The 12,504-nt window shown below is 54.8% G+C and overlaps 1 protein-coding gene across 1 annotated transcript; it reads right to left on the bottom strand.

Moving 5' to 3' along the window:
- Positions 1 to 1,274: 1,274 nt before the first annotated feature.
- Positions 1,275 to 12,298, bottom strand: LOC128759641 (EMILIN-1-like). The gene is made up of 16 exons (XM_053866761.1): positions 12,196 to 12,298; positions 11,119 to 11,458; positions 8,201 to 8,326; positions 6,299 to 6,606; positions 5,942 to 6,195; positions 5,632 to 5,805; positions 4,784 to 5,567; positions 4,155 to 4,273; positions 3,779 to 4,076; positions 3,419 to 3,676; positions 3,108 to 3,356; positions 2,845 to 3,036; positions 2,677 to 2,784; positions 2,598 to 2,615; positions 2,300 to 2,434; positions 1,275 to 2,233 (listed from the first exon to the last, which is right to left on the bottom strand). Exons 2-16 carry the CDS (start codon positions 11,262 to 11,264, stop codon positions 1,911 to 1,913), a joined length of 3,492 nt encoding a protein of 1,163 aa, XP_053722736.1. The 5' UTR covers positions 11,265 to 11,458; positions 12,196 to 12,298; the 3' UTR covers positions 1,275 to 1,910.
- Between the last annotated feature and the right edge of the window lie 206 nt (positions 12,299 to 12,504).

Genomic DNA, 12,504 nt, shown 5'->3' with positions numbered 1-12,504 from the left:
GGGGTCATCCGTGCTTGAACCAGCAACCTGACCTGTCCAAGCCAACCACCAGCTGGCTTCAGGCTTGGACACCTTCCGTCATAGGAACCACCTCAGGACATTCCTGCACAGCTCTGCACCTGCCTCCCTCCTCTTCCCCTGACAGTCACATCACAGCAGGAGAAATCAAACCTTGAGTCTGCTGTCATACACGTGGTGACCAGCAGAGGGCTCTCTGAGCCAGGGGGAAGAGACCTGAGTCTGAGCGACCCGCGTCTCGGGGTTGGCTTCTTCAACATGGACTAGGACTCACTTGAATTCTTCATGAGAAGATGACGAGTCAGTGATTCCTAATTAATGAGCGATCCGAGTGACTCGTTAACTCTGCGGGTGCACAGGTCCACTGCAGGAGTTTGGGTCCCTGTGGCCCAGAAACTGTCGGGGACCAGGGTGGGAATTGAACCCTCCACCGGCTGGAGAGGGAGGGACCTGCTCTGTTGGGCCACTGGTGGACCTGAGAGTGAGTTCAGGTGACGAGTGGGTCCAGCTGTGTGCGCTGTGTCGAGTCAGGTCACATGACCAGAAGGGAGAATGAGCGCGATGATGATGATGATGATGAAGACGGCAGCTTCCAGTCAAGCTGAAGCCAGAAATGTTCCGGATGCTGCCATGGGGTCTGGTCCACAGCGCCCCCTGCAGGCCAGCAATCATATCAACTCACATGACCTCTGACTCACAGGGGCGCGTCAGTGGAGCCACACTCACAGCAGCGCCTCTGCTTTTACACACACTCGCTCACAAACAGTTGGACCAGAGCGTCTGTGGTCGCTCCTGATCCAGAACGAAGCAACACCGCCCTCTTCTGGACATCCAGGTTCATCACATCTGACTGGGTTGCAGGCTACATGTTCCGCCAGCAGAGGGCGGCACAGGGCAAAAGATCAGCAGCAACAACAACAACAACATCGTCAAACGAACCTGACGTCCCAGCCATGAAACGTTCCCCATCCAGAGTGTGATCTCCCCCACACCGAGCTCCATCAAGTCATGAGGACGACGGACACAGTCTCTCCAGCATGTTCCGGATCTGCTGCCCAGTTGACCAGGTTTCTCTTGTAAATCTGAGTCACCTCTGACCTCTGCCTGAGCGTCGCTCTCAGAGAGAGAGTCCAGTTCAGTTCTGTGGGTCACTCCTAAGCGGGTGACCGCGGGTGAGAGGAGGACACCAGCTTTGTCTTCTGGCTCAGCTCGCTTTCCTCGTGACTGGAGACACCTGTCCATCTCAGCTGTGTTCAAGAGGCCAAAGACTGGAGCTCCTCCCTCCTCAGAACTCAGCGTCTTCACACTCCACAGGACTAATTCAGAGTTAACTTTAATATACTTTCATCAGTTCTGTGAGACAACAATACAAAAATGTGCAACTTGGAGAAACAAACATTCAGAATGTGAACTTAAGGGTTCGTCAGTAAATGTGCTGCTTTTACAAAGCTTCATGTTCGAGTCACAGGTTGTCGTGGCGACGTCACAGTCCCGCCTCCTCGAGGATGAGTCCATCAAAGCTCAGCGGCTCCTCGTCGGTTCCCGGCGGGGTCCGATGTTGACCCTGGTCCTGGGTCTCAGCGAACGTTCAGAGACAGTGGTGCGGCTGAGGCTGAACCTCGGGAGGCGGCTGCGGGTCGTAGTTCTTCACAGCGGCATCAATAAATCTCTCAATGTTTCAGCGCACAGGTGAAGCTCGGGGAAAAGGACGGTTGGATTTGCAACGTTAAACACTGAGTCGTCGGCGTGTGGGGGTCTGACCCTCACTGTCTTCAGATGCTTCTGGTCCTGGCTTCTCTCCGAGTGGACCTTTTTGAAAGCGCATGTTGATCCTGAATCGCAGGTGAAAACAGCCTTTGTTACATTGCGGGGCCGTTTGTGGTTCACGGGGCTCACATGTGCTCGTAGAGCAGCATTCCGTTGAAGATGGTGAGAGGCTCCACGGAGTGAGCCAACTTGCCCATCACCAGGTCGATGCAGACCGTGTCTCCGGCCTGTAGGGGCAGGATGATGTTGAAGACGGCCAGAGAGCCCGGGGTGGTCTTGGCCTCGGCCACCGGGTTGTTCTCCAGGCCTTCGGGCTGGTACCCGCCAGAGTCCACGCGAGCCATGCCGTAGTTGGACTTGGAAAGAACCGCCTCGATCTTCTCGTTCTTGTGGCCCGTCAGGACGGCGCTGAAGAAGTAGCTTCCGTCCACAGGAGCGGTGAAGATACCTGAGGAGCAGAGGGGGAAGATTGAAGCGGGCTGGTCCGGACTCTGGCCCGGCTGAGGAGGTTCACCTGTTCGTGGGTCGTAAAAGTCGCCCTGGTTCACAAAGATCTTGTCAAACAAGATGGTTCCAGCCCGTTCCATGGGGGCGGTGAGAGCCGCAGAGAAGGACAGCTTGGGAACGTGAGCGTCGACTCCAGGAAGACCTGAGACACGGTAATACACGGGGATACACTCACAAGCTGGTGGTTGGTGTTTGAACTCAACAGGGCATACTGACACACACAAGTCCACAAGCAACAACCATCACACTTGGAAGGGGACGGACACACAAAGTCCACATCAGACAAAGACCTGGTCCACACGTACCTGTTTCTCCTTTGGGGCCTGAAAAACAGAATGAGAGAATTAAGGCAGTTGAAGAAAAGGAGGTGTGTTTGCGTCGTACCTGGCAGGCCTCGCAATCCGGTCTCTCCTGGTCGTCCCGCAGGTCCAGGAGGTCCTCTCGGCCCTGGGAGTCCAGTCAAGCCTCTCTCACCAGGGGGCCCCTGAACACCTGCGGAAACATCGCGGTGAATCCAAGTTTCTTCCACAGGGTTGTTGCATCATGTCTCACCGGTCTGAGTTTGCCCGGAGACGGTGTGCAGGTCCTTCACGACCTGGTTGAAGCTGGAGTTCAGGTTCTTCAAGCGACCATGGAAGTCCTCGTGGTCCTTCTGGATCAGGTCCAGGATTCCTCCGTGAAGAATCACAGAGTCGTTCAAACCAGAGAAGCAGGTCCACAAGCTGGACACGTGACGGTTGAGTCCTGAAGGTGAGAGACCGTCGAGTCAGTGCGGGTCATTCCAGGTCGGCCTGCGAGCCGTGACAGTGTCCAACCTTCTTTGATTTTGCTGACAGAGTCCGAGACGCCGTCCAGCCGCCCGCAGACGCCCTCCAGCTTGGAGAGCCTCTTCTCCAGCCCGTCTCCAGATCTCCTGCAGTCGCCCATCTCCACCAGCAGGGTGCTCTCAAAGCGCCGGATGTCTCTTTCCATACTGTCCATGCGGTCCCGGCTGTCCTCCACGTGCTCCGTCACCTCCTGCTGGATCTTGTCCAGTTCGGAGATGATCTTGTCCTTGGTGTTTCCTGCCATGGAGGGGCGGGATCAGAACTGCGTCTTTGTTTGGCCACTTTCCCGGCAGACTCACCCAAGTCCGTGATGACGCTGCCGTGCTTCTGGACCGTGTGTTCTAGGCCCTTCAGGGTGTCATTGATGGAGCTGAAGGTCAGGATCACCTCGGACACTTCGCCCTGCAGAGTCTTCAGCTGGTTGTTGCTGATGGAGCCTCCGATCACGCTGTGACCGTCCAGGGGCTTCTCCGCATCCAGTCCATGACCACTGACACCAGAGCCGCCAGAACCGCTTGATCCACGTGATCCGCCTCCGACTCCACCAGAGCCACCACCTGGGAACGAAAAGAGACACTGTCGTCGTCGCCAGCAGATGTAGGAAGCGTCGGAGCAGGAACAATGATGTCATCATGTTGACGTGTCCAACTGTGACTCACATTGGCTTGTGCACCTCCTCACGTCGTCACGCAGGAGTTGGACTTCGTTCTGCAGTTGAGCGCACAAGTGCAGATCCACCGAGTCCACCCGGGTCTGCAGTCTGTTGACGTGCGTGCTGAGGCGCCCCAGTGCATCCTGGGAGTGATTCCTTAACCTGCGCAGCTCCGCCTCCACCTTCCCGCACAGCTCGCAGTCGTGGCCCAGCATCTCCACTTCCGTCACGATGCGGTTGAAGTGTTCGCCATGGTCACCGGTCAGGTCCTTGATCCTGCGGATGTCGTGACTCAGGTCCAGCACCTAAGGGGGAATGACACCCCCAACAGAAGACGTGGTTTTACACAGGTTCCTGAAGACGGCAGGTTTGGAGTCGCTCACCTTGTCGTACAGCGAGTCTCCAGACACCGACAGGTCCTTCAACTTAGTGTTGAAGTGGCGAATCCGGTCCTCATTGGCGACGACTCTCCAGGCCAGAGACTTCTCTGTCGTGTTTTCTCCTTCTCCTCCCACACCAGGAAGTCCTGCTCGGCCTCCATCTCCACCCCACCGTCCACCTCCATCCCCACCACTGCCTCCCCGTCCACCACTTTCGCCTCCGATCCCTCCCGTACCACCATTTCCTCTTCCTCCATCTCCACCCCATTGTCCCCCACCAGTTCCTCCTCCTCCTCTTTCTCCATCTCCCCATCCACCATCTCCTCTCCCTCCATCCCCTTTCCCTCCATCTCCTCTCCCTCCGTCTGCTCCTCCACCATCTCCTCTTCCTCCATCCCCCCTCCCACCACCTCCTGTCTCTCCATCCCCTCTCCCTCCATTTCCTCTCCCTCCGTCTCCTCTTCCTCCATCTCCCCTCCCACCACCTCCTGTCTCTCCATCCCCTCTCCCTCCGTCTCCTCTCCCTCCGTCTCCTCTTCCTCCATCCCCCCTCCCACCACCTCCTGTCCCTCCATCTCCTCTCCCTCCGTCTGCTCCTCCACCATCTCCTCTTCCTCCATCTCCCCTCCCACCACCTCCTGTCTCTCCATCCCCTCTCCCTCCGTCTCCTCTCCCTCCGTCTCCTCTTCCTCCATCCCCCCTCCCACCACCTCCTGCCTCTCCATCCCCTCTCCCTCCATCTCCTCTTCCACCTGGACCATCCCATCGTCCTCCACCTTCCCCGCTGGCTCTATCTTTACAGTGACACTCGTTCAACTTCCCATTAAGGATGGAAGTGGAGTTCTCCAAGTCTGACAACGTCTTTTCGTTGTCCGTCACGCGGTCCTTCACCAGTCCAATGTCCAGCTCGACATCTGCGATGCGGAAGGCCTGGTCATCAAACCGGTCCAGGAACACCGTCCTCAGGTCTCCCAGTTCTCTGTGGAAGTAATCCTTCAGGCGATTCTCCAGGTGCAAGCAGGTCTGCTCCGTCTGCTCCATGGTGCCATTGACTCGTCGCTCAAGGTCCTTCAGTCTGCGCACCAAATGGTCCTCACCGTGCCAGGTGCCTCCTCCGGTATTGCCCTTAACACCGCCACTCTCACTGCTGCCCCCACGCCCGGGGAGCTGCTGGTCCAGACGATTCTGAAGGATGTCAAAGTTCTCCGAGGCAGAGCTGATCTTGCGTTCAGTGTCGGTGACACGTTTTTGGAGGTCGGCTATCAGGTCGCAGCATCCTCTGGAGTGCACCACCTCCTGCCGGAGTCCGTCCAGACTTTGCCGATACCGAATGTCCATGGCACTCAGCTGCTTCTCCAAGGCTCGGATCCTCTCGCGGTCCTGCTGCTGTTGCCGCCGCAGGTCCTCCACACCAGCCTGAGGAACATCACCAGACTCTCAGCACGTTCTCAGCGTGAGCACATCAGAGGTCCACTTGTACCTGGCAGGAGGAGCAAGACAGGGACACCCGGCGCTCCAGCTCCCTCAGGATCTCCTCCTTCAGGGAGGTCAGTCTCCCTCCACTCACACCTCCTCCAGCGGCGCCTCCATCCAGCTCGTTAGCCTTGCCGTTGACCAGGTGGTTGTTGATGCTGACGAGTGTTTTGTCATGAGCCTGGAGGACGACAGCGTGAACTGGACCTGGTCCTCAGGACCCCAGTAGTGCTGGTGTCACGAGACCACAAGGCCAGATTTGCTGACGGTTGTGGGACCGACTTTTCACACTGAGCGCAGGACAAAGCGGGTCTCACCTGTGTCCTGTTGTCCAGCTGGTCCAGTTTGGTCTGGATGCTGTGGATGGTCTCTTTGATTTCAGGTTGTGCAGCATCAGCTGGGTTCCTCCCGCCAGTGGTGGTCCCAGCAGAACCGCCATTCAACCCGGGGCGACCCCCCTCGCCCTGGAAACGCTCGGTCACGGAGTTGAACTTGGACTGGAGGTCGTGGAGATTCTTGGTGAGGGACTGGATCCTCTCCTCCATCTGCCTCATCTTCAGGCTGTCGCCACCTGCAGGACCACGTCAGAGGTCATGTGACCAAGGCTTTTTTCTCGACATCAACCAAGCCGTCACGTTTAGAACGTGAAAGAACTAAATATCACATTTTCTAACCTCCAGATCCAGAGCCTCCGGAACTCGAGCCGCCCCCATGTCCAAAGCTTGAACCGCCGCCTCCAGCGTGACCGTGACCGGTCCCACCTCCCCCTCCTCCTCCATGCCCGGGAGTCGTCCCCCCGTTTCCGAAACTCGAGCCGCCACCGCCTCCATGATTCATCCCAACTCCCCCGTGTCCAGTCCCGACTCCTCCTACCGGGCCGACACTGCAGTCGGCGCCGCTGTAACCATGGCAACACTTCCAGTCCATCTCCGTCACCATCTTGTAGGCCACTTTGTACCTGGGCCTCATATAGGTCCGGTAACTGGGGAGATCAGAAGCAGGAATCAGACACAGACAGAACCAGAGAAACCTCCAGCAGCAGCTGAGTCTGATTTAGAGCTGCTGAGGAACCGTGACGATGATGTCATGCCATGTGACTCTGTGTTTTGGAACAACTCGTGCGCTGGTTCGGAGGCGGGAGCCGAGGTCTGGACCTCCTCGGATCCCGGGCAGATGTGAGTGGTGCAGCAGGAAGCGGCGTGAGCCTGCAGCAGATCGTCTCCATGTGCGACATCTGTCCGAGTCATCACGCAGCCGGGAACTCCATCAGGTGGTGGCGCTCCACAGCTTTAGCGGAGGCTTGAACCCGCCACCTCGCAGCGTTTGTGAATTTAGGGACGAAGCAGAAGATGGGAGGAGTGTGGAAGTGAGGGAGGGAGGGATGACAGCGTGGAGGGTTTCGGAGAGGAACGTGATGAGTTCTCAGAAGACGGTTTACATTTCTGGACTCCATTTATCCTTCAGCCCAGCGGCTCCAAAAACAACCCGACAGAAGAAGAATGAGGAGCCGAGCCGCTCCAAGCAGCAGCAGCAGCGAAAAACTCATCTATTTTTCTTCTTCGCTTCTCAACTGCACTCTGGAAGTTGACTGGATGGACTCCACCGCTCTGTACTGAAGCCTCATCCAGGGCCTCTTCCGCTCTTCCACACCTGCAGCTCCAGATCTACAACTCTGTCTACTGTACTACACACGCTTCTGCTCTACATTTATAGCTCTATCTCATGCAGCTCTGTATCTGCTGCATCCTCAACCACACATACACACCTACATGTTCCATTGTTCATAATCAGCATCTTCATATTTCAATAGCTCAAGATCTATGGTCGACTTCCACAGCCTTACAGCTCCACATCCACAGTCGAGCTCTTCCCAACACCTACAGCTCTACATTCATAGCTCTATTAAAGACCTCCACAGCCAGAGCTCTACGCTCTACAGCTCTATAGCTCCAGCAGGCTTCATGAAGCCTCATGTTCACAGCCACTAGATGGTGCTCTCTGCTCTAAAATCTTTGGAAAACACCACTTTGGAAAACAACACTTTAAACTCAAGAGCGCCACCTACTGAGCTCTGCAAATGAGGGCACTGTTTCATGAAGCCTCATCAGCACATTGGTAGTCAACATCAAACCGAAATTCAGGTACAATTATTGATGCAAAAACAAAATAAATCAAAAGTTTCTTTACAAAAAAATCTGAACCCCTTTCAAGACATTGTTTTCCCTGAACTGCAGCAGAGTGAGACCAAGTGTGACTCTTCATGGAGTCTATACTGCTCACATTCATGAGGCTTCGTGAAGCCTCAAGTTCAGAGCCACCAGATGACACTCTCTGCTCTAAAATCTTTGGATATGACCAATCATTTCAATGAAACTTCAAATCACGTTAAACACAAGAGCGCCACCTAGTGAGCTTTGAAAACAAAGGCACTGTTTCATGAAGCCTCATGAAGCTTGAGCAGCTCTACAGGTGTTGAAAATGAGTCAGAAATGTTCCGTGATGCGTTGGGTTGGTCGACTTTCTATCGTGTGTTTCATTTGTGTGGTGACCAGCAGGGGGAGTGGGAGAGTACTCACGCCACCACGCGGCCGCACTGCCCGCTGCCCCAGGTGCAGGGGTGATAGTCCGGCTTCACGTAGGTCTCCACGCCGTCCTCCACCACGCAGCTCACAGTCTTGGTCACCACAAACGCACACCAGTTCCTGAAAACACACACACACATATGACAATGCGGTGAGGGCTCTAGAGGGCGCCGAGGTGCCTGATCACATGAACTTCGGCATCGAGACTTCGCTGTGAAAAACACCAGGTACTGATCAGAGGACTCCATAACTGAGGGTGTAGAAGGTTGCTACACCTGAGGGAGCTGGGTGAAGAGGTTTCCTCTCTGAGAAGAGGCTTCATGTCAGTCTCCGCCGTCAACAGTGCCGAAGCCAAGATGGAGGAGTGGTGGGATCCGCAGCTGCTGAGGGTCGGACACTTGTTTGCCCCTGGAGTCTGGCAACTTTTGTTGTGTTGCGTTGCTGACGTGAACGTTTCAGTGAGCAAAACCCACCCTCACCATCTGTCTGGAGACAGTCTGATGTGATGAACCCCAACCTGGACTGGTGGCTGAGGATGCGGCACCCATCCTGACAGCAGGGGCCACAAGAGAGTCGGGACATGGAGGGGAGCGGGTGACCCCACACTCCCGGTCACAACACAGGAGGCGCACCTGAGCTCCGACAGTCACGGCTCCTCACTTCAACTGGGCTTTATGTGCTGAGAGTAAAGGACAACTAGGTTTGGAGGCATGGACTCTCCGCCGCCAGCCAGACGTCATGAGAACTCAGAAGTTTTCCACTTCCTTGGAGTCACATGTCCGGGGTGTGGTCCCCTGGCTCACTGTCGCTGGACCAGACCACGTTTATCTTCAGGTGGAAACAAAGCAGAGCAGTGTTTCGCTGCAGTCACACGCTGATGACATCATCAGTGATGGGCTGAAGAATGCCGCCCTGTGTCGCCGCGGCAGCTGACGAACCCGCCGCTAATTCAATTCAATTCACGTCGCCGTGGAAACTAAGCCTGAAGATGTCCGGGGGGAAGACAAGATGGAGGAGACCATGGGTTGTCTGTCTGCTCTCACAGGAGCCTGATCTCTTGAGCCGCCCGCAGGGGGCGCTGTCTCTGTCTGATGCCACAGGCGGCAACTTTTATTCAGCTTATTACAGTGTAGCTGATGGGTTTATTGTCTTTTGTTTGTTTTCTGTTTTAACATGTCTGTATTATATGATTATTATTGGCATTATTTTATTATTACATTATATTATTTATTTAGGATTCTGTGTTTGGAATGTAAATCCGATTAAATACATTTAGATATACATTTATATATAATATATATGTATATTATATGATTTAATCATATAATAATATAGTTTCAGCCATTAGCAATAGCAATAGTCTGACTGCAAATCATTTATTTCAGGTTCCAGAATTCTAAAAATCGTGAGGGGAAATTCAAGTGAATTTGAATTTGAGCCAAATGTCTAAATAGAAACAGGCAACTGTTTGGTTTTTACTTCTCCACTTCACTTCTTCCTGAAATATTCGTCTAAAGCAGCAACATAAATAGGATCATTGCACAGTTTGACCTCAGATCTTCAGCCAGATTTCGGATTGATGAAAACATGATTTTGTGACAGGATTCATCCAGAAAACATGTTTGGCAACACAGTTTTGATGAAGAGGATGAGAACAGACGTGTTCCACCATGACAACAGACTCAGAGTTGCTCAGACTGATCCAGCTGTGCAGAGCCTCACATCTGCTGCACCTTCATTCCTCCACATCCCTGCTAACTGGAACCAGGTGAGCCGAGCCAAACAACCTCCTGCTGCCCAGGCCGCTACCGTCAGGAGGTCCTTAACCCTTTCACTGCCTACGGAGGCTCATCTCACCCTGTCACGTTGGGTGGAAGCCTGTCTCACCCTCTCACTTCCTGTCCAGTCTCATCTCACCCTCTCACTTCCTGTTAAAGCTCATCTCACCCTCTCACTTCCTGTCCAGTCTGATCTCACCCTGTCACTTCCTGTTAAAGCTCATCTCACCCTGTCACTTCCTGTTAAAGCTCATTTCACCCTCTCACTTCCTGTCCAGTGTCATCTCACCCTGACACTTCCTGTCCAGTGTCATCTCACCCTGTCACTTCCTGTCCCCACCATGACGGGTCACCTGACCGTTTCACGTCCCAGCATCTGCTCGTCACATCACCCTTTCATGCTGATCATGATGTCATCCATTTACTCTTCCCTTGTTCACCACTTCACGTCACGTGTCCATGACCTTTCAGCCTCTGCTGGGACCCGTCACCTAACCCTTTCACTTCCTGTCATGATCGTCTCACCCTGTCATCCTCTTGTCTTGACTGCTCATCCACTCACTTCCAGTTTCTAGTCACATGACTCTTTCACGCTCAACTCCTAGTGACCCTCACCCCTTCATATCCTGTTGACCATTCAATAATAACCATTTCACGTCCTTCCTTCACCTTGGACTGACCCAGTCGCTCGTGCTCTGACTGAACCAATAACCCCGTCACTTCCAGCCGCTGTCGACCACCTGACTCAGTGACCTCTTCACCCCCACTTCATCCTCTCACGCTGATGACCTTGACCATGTGCTCACTTCACCCGGTCATGGCTCATGACACTTGTTGACTGATGTCCTGTCACGTCCTGTCCAGACGAAATTCCACAGGAATTCCTCAACATTCCCAGACGGAATTCGATATTCCCGTCCGTCCCCCCCCCAGAACCAGAGCCTCCCAACACACGGGGCTATTGATCAGCACGCGCGGTGACGTCATCGCCACACCAGACGTGAGTAAGCGGGTGTTTATCAACTTCTGCGGTGACGTCACGGGGTCTCCCCTGCCAAAGGGAGGGGGCCGGTTACCAAGGCGACCCGGAGACCATCCTCAGCACCTGGAGAGCCCCGCGCGCGCACCCCTCACCTGTGTCGGCTGGCCGCGCGTGCTCCGTGCGCGTTCCCACTCGTGTAGAGACTGTAGGAGGGTCGCATCGGGAACGCGCTGCTGGCGCTCCCGCAGCCGCAGAGCGCGAGGATCAGCAGCAGCAGCAGCGGCGCGGGAGCGGCCATCCTCGGTCCTCGGTCCAGACTCGGTGTATCGATCCGATCAGCGCCGCAGACGGCGGGAAGAAAACAGCATCCTCAGCGCGCAGGGAGGGAAAAGTTTCCGGGAAGTTCCGCCTCACTCAGCGCGCGCGGGCCATGGTCCGATTCTGTCGCGGCTCGGTCCAGATGCTGAGGTCACATGACCATCACCCCAACTCCTGAGGAGAGTAGTGAACAAAGAGAAGTTGCGACAGAGCTGCAGCGGTTTGGACCTCCTCAGCCCCGCCCCCCTCCGGCCCGGCCCTCCCCCCTCACCCGTCCCAGCGGAGGGGAAACCAGACCCGCGCAGACCCGCTGACTTCTGAGAGCCTCGCAGACCCTCCGGGTCCCGAACCTCACCGGACCGGACCGCGAGACCCGAGTCTCCCAACGTCGTCACCCGCTGAAACCGTGAGAGCACGTGACGGACTCCAGGGGAAACCGGTCGGAACCGGTTCTGAAGGTCCAAATGTCACCAATTAAAAGCATCAAGTTCATTTTGTCTTTTTTTTTACTTCCACTACTTTCTAACAGGAGGCTACACACGCACATGCTTGTGTCTCTCTGTCCCTGTGAGGACCTCTCCTGGCCATCACCCTTTCCCCAGCCTCTCCCACTAAACACATGGCTCACCTGAACCAGGACTCTGAACCAGACTGGAGCCCAGTTCGAATCTCCCTGTTATTTTGAAGTCTCCACCCTCAAATTGAGTCTTAATGTTTTGGGGACCAGTAAAAGCACCTCACAAGGAGATGTTTTCTCCAACACTGGACCTCACTAGATAGAAATGCTTAAACACACACACACACACAGGTTCACCTTCCTATCTTAGCGAGGACCATTATTGACATACATAGCCATCACCCTTTCCCCAGCCTCTCCCCCTAAACCTAACCATCCAAAACACATGGCTCACCTGAACCAGGGCTCAGACTGGAACCCAGTTATTTGGAAGTCTTCACCCACAGAATGGGGCTTGACGAAGTGAGGACCAGCCAAAATCTCCTCCTTCTGTCGATGAAAAACTCAGACAGGTTCTTACAAAGATAGAAACACGCACGCACGCACGCACGCACGCACGCACGCACGCACGCACGCACGCACGCACGCACGCACGCACGCACGCACGTCCTCAGGTGTTGGCTTTATTGACAGTCTATAAAGCGCTGGGTCGTGACCTCTGACCCTCAGGTAGGACTCGATCCTGATAAAAGATCAAACGTCC

The sequence above is a fragment of the Synchiropus splendidus genome, chromosome 5 (assembly GCF_027744825.2).
Source record: "Synchiropus splendidus isolate RoL2022-P1 chromosome 5, RoL_Sspl_1.0, whole genome shotgun sequence".
NCBI classification, from domain to species: domain Eukaryota; kingdom Metazoa; phylum Chordata; class Actinopteri; order Syngnathiformes; family Callionymidae; genus Synchiropus; species Synchiropus splendidus.
This window is presented reverse-complemented; position numbering and strand designations above follow the sequence as displayed.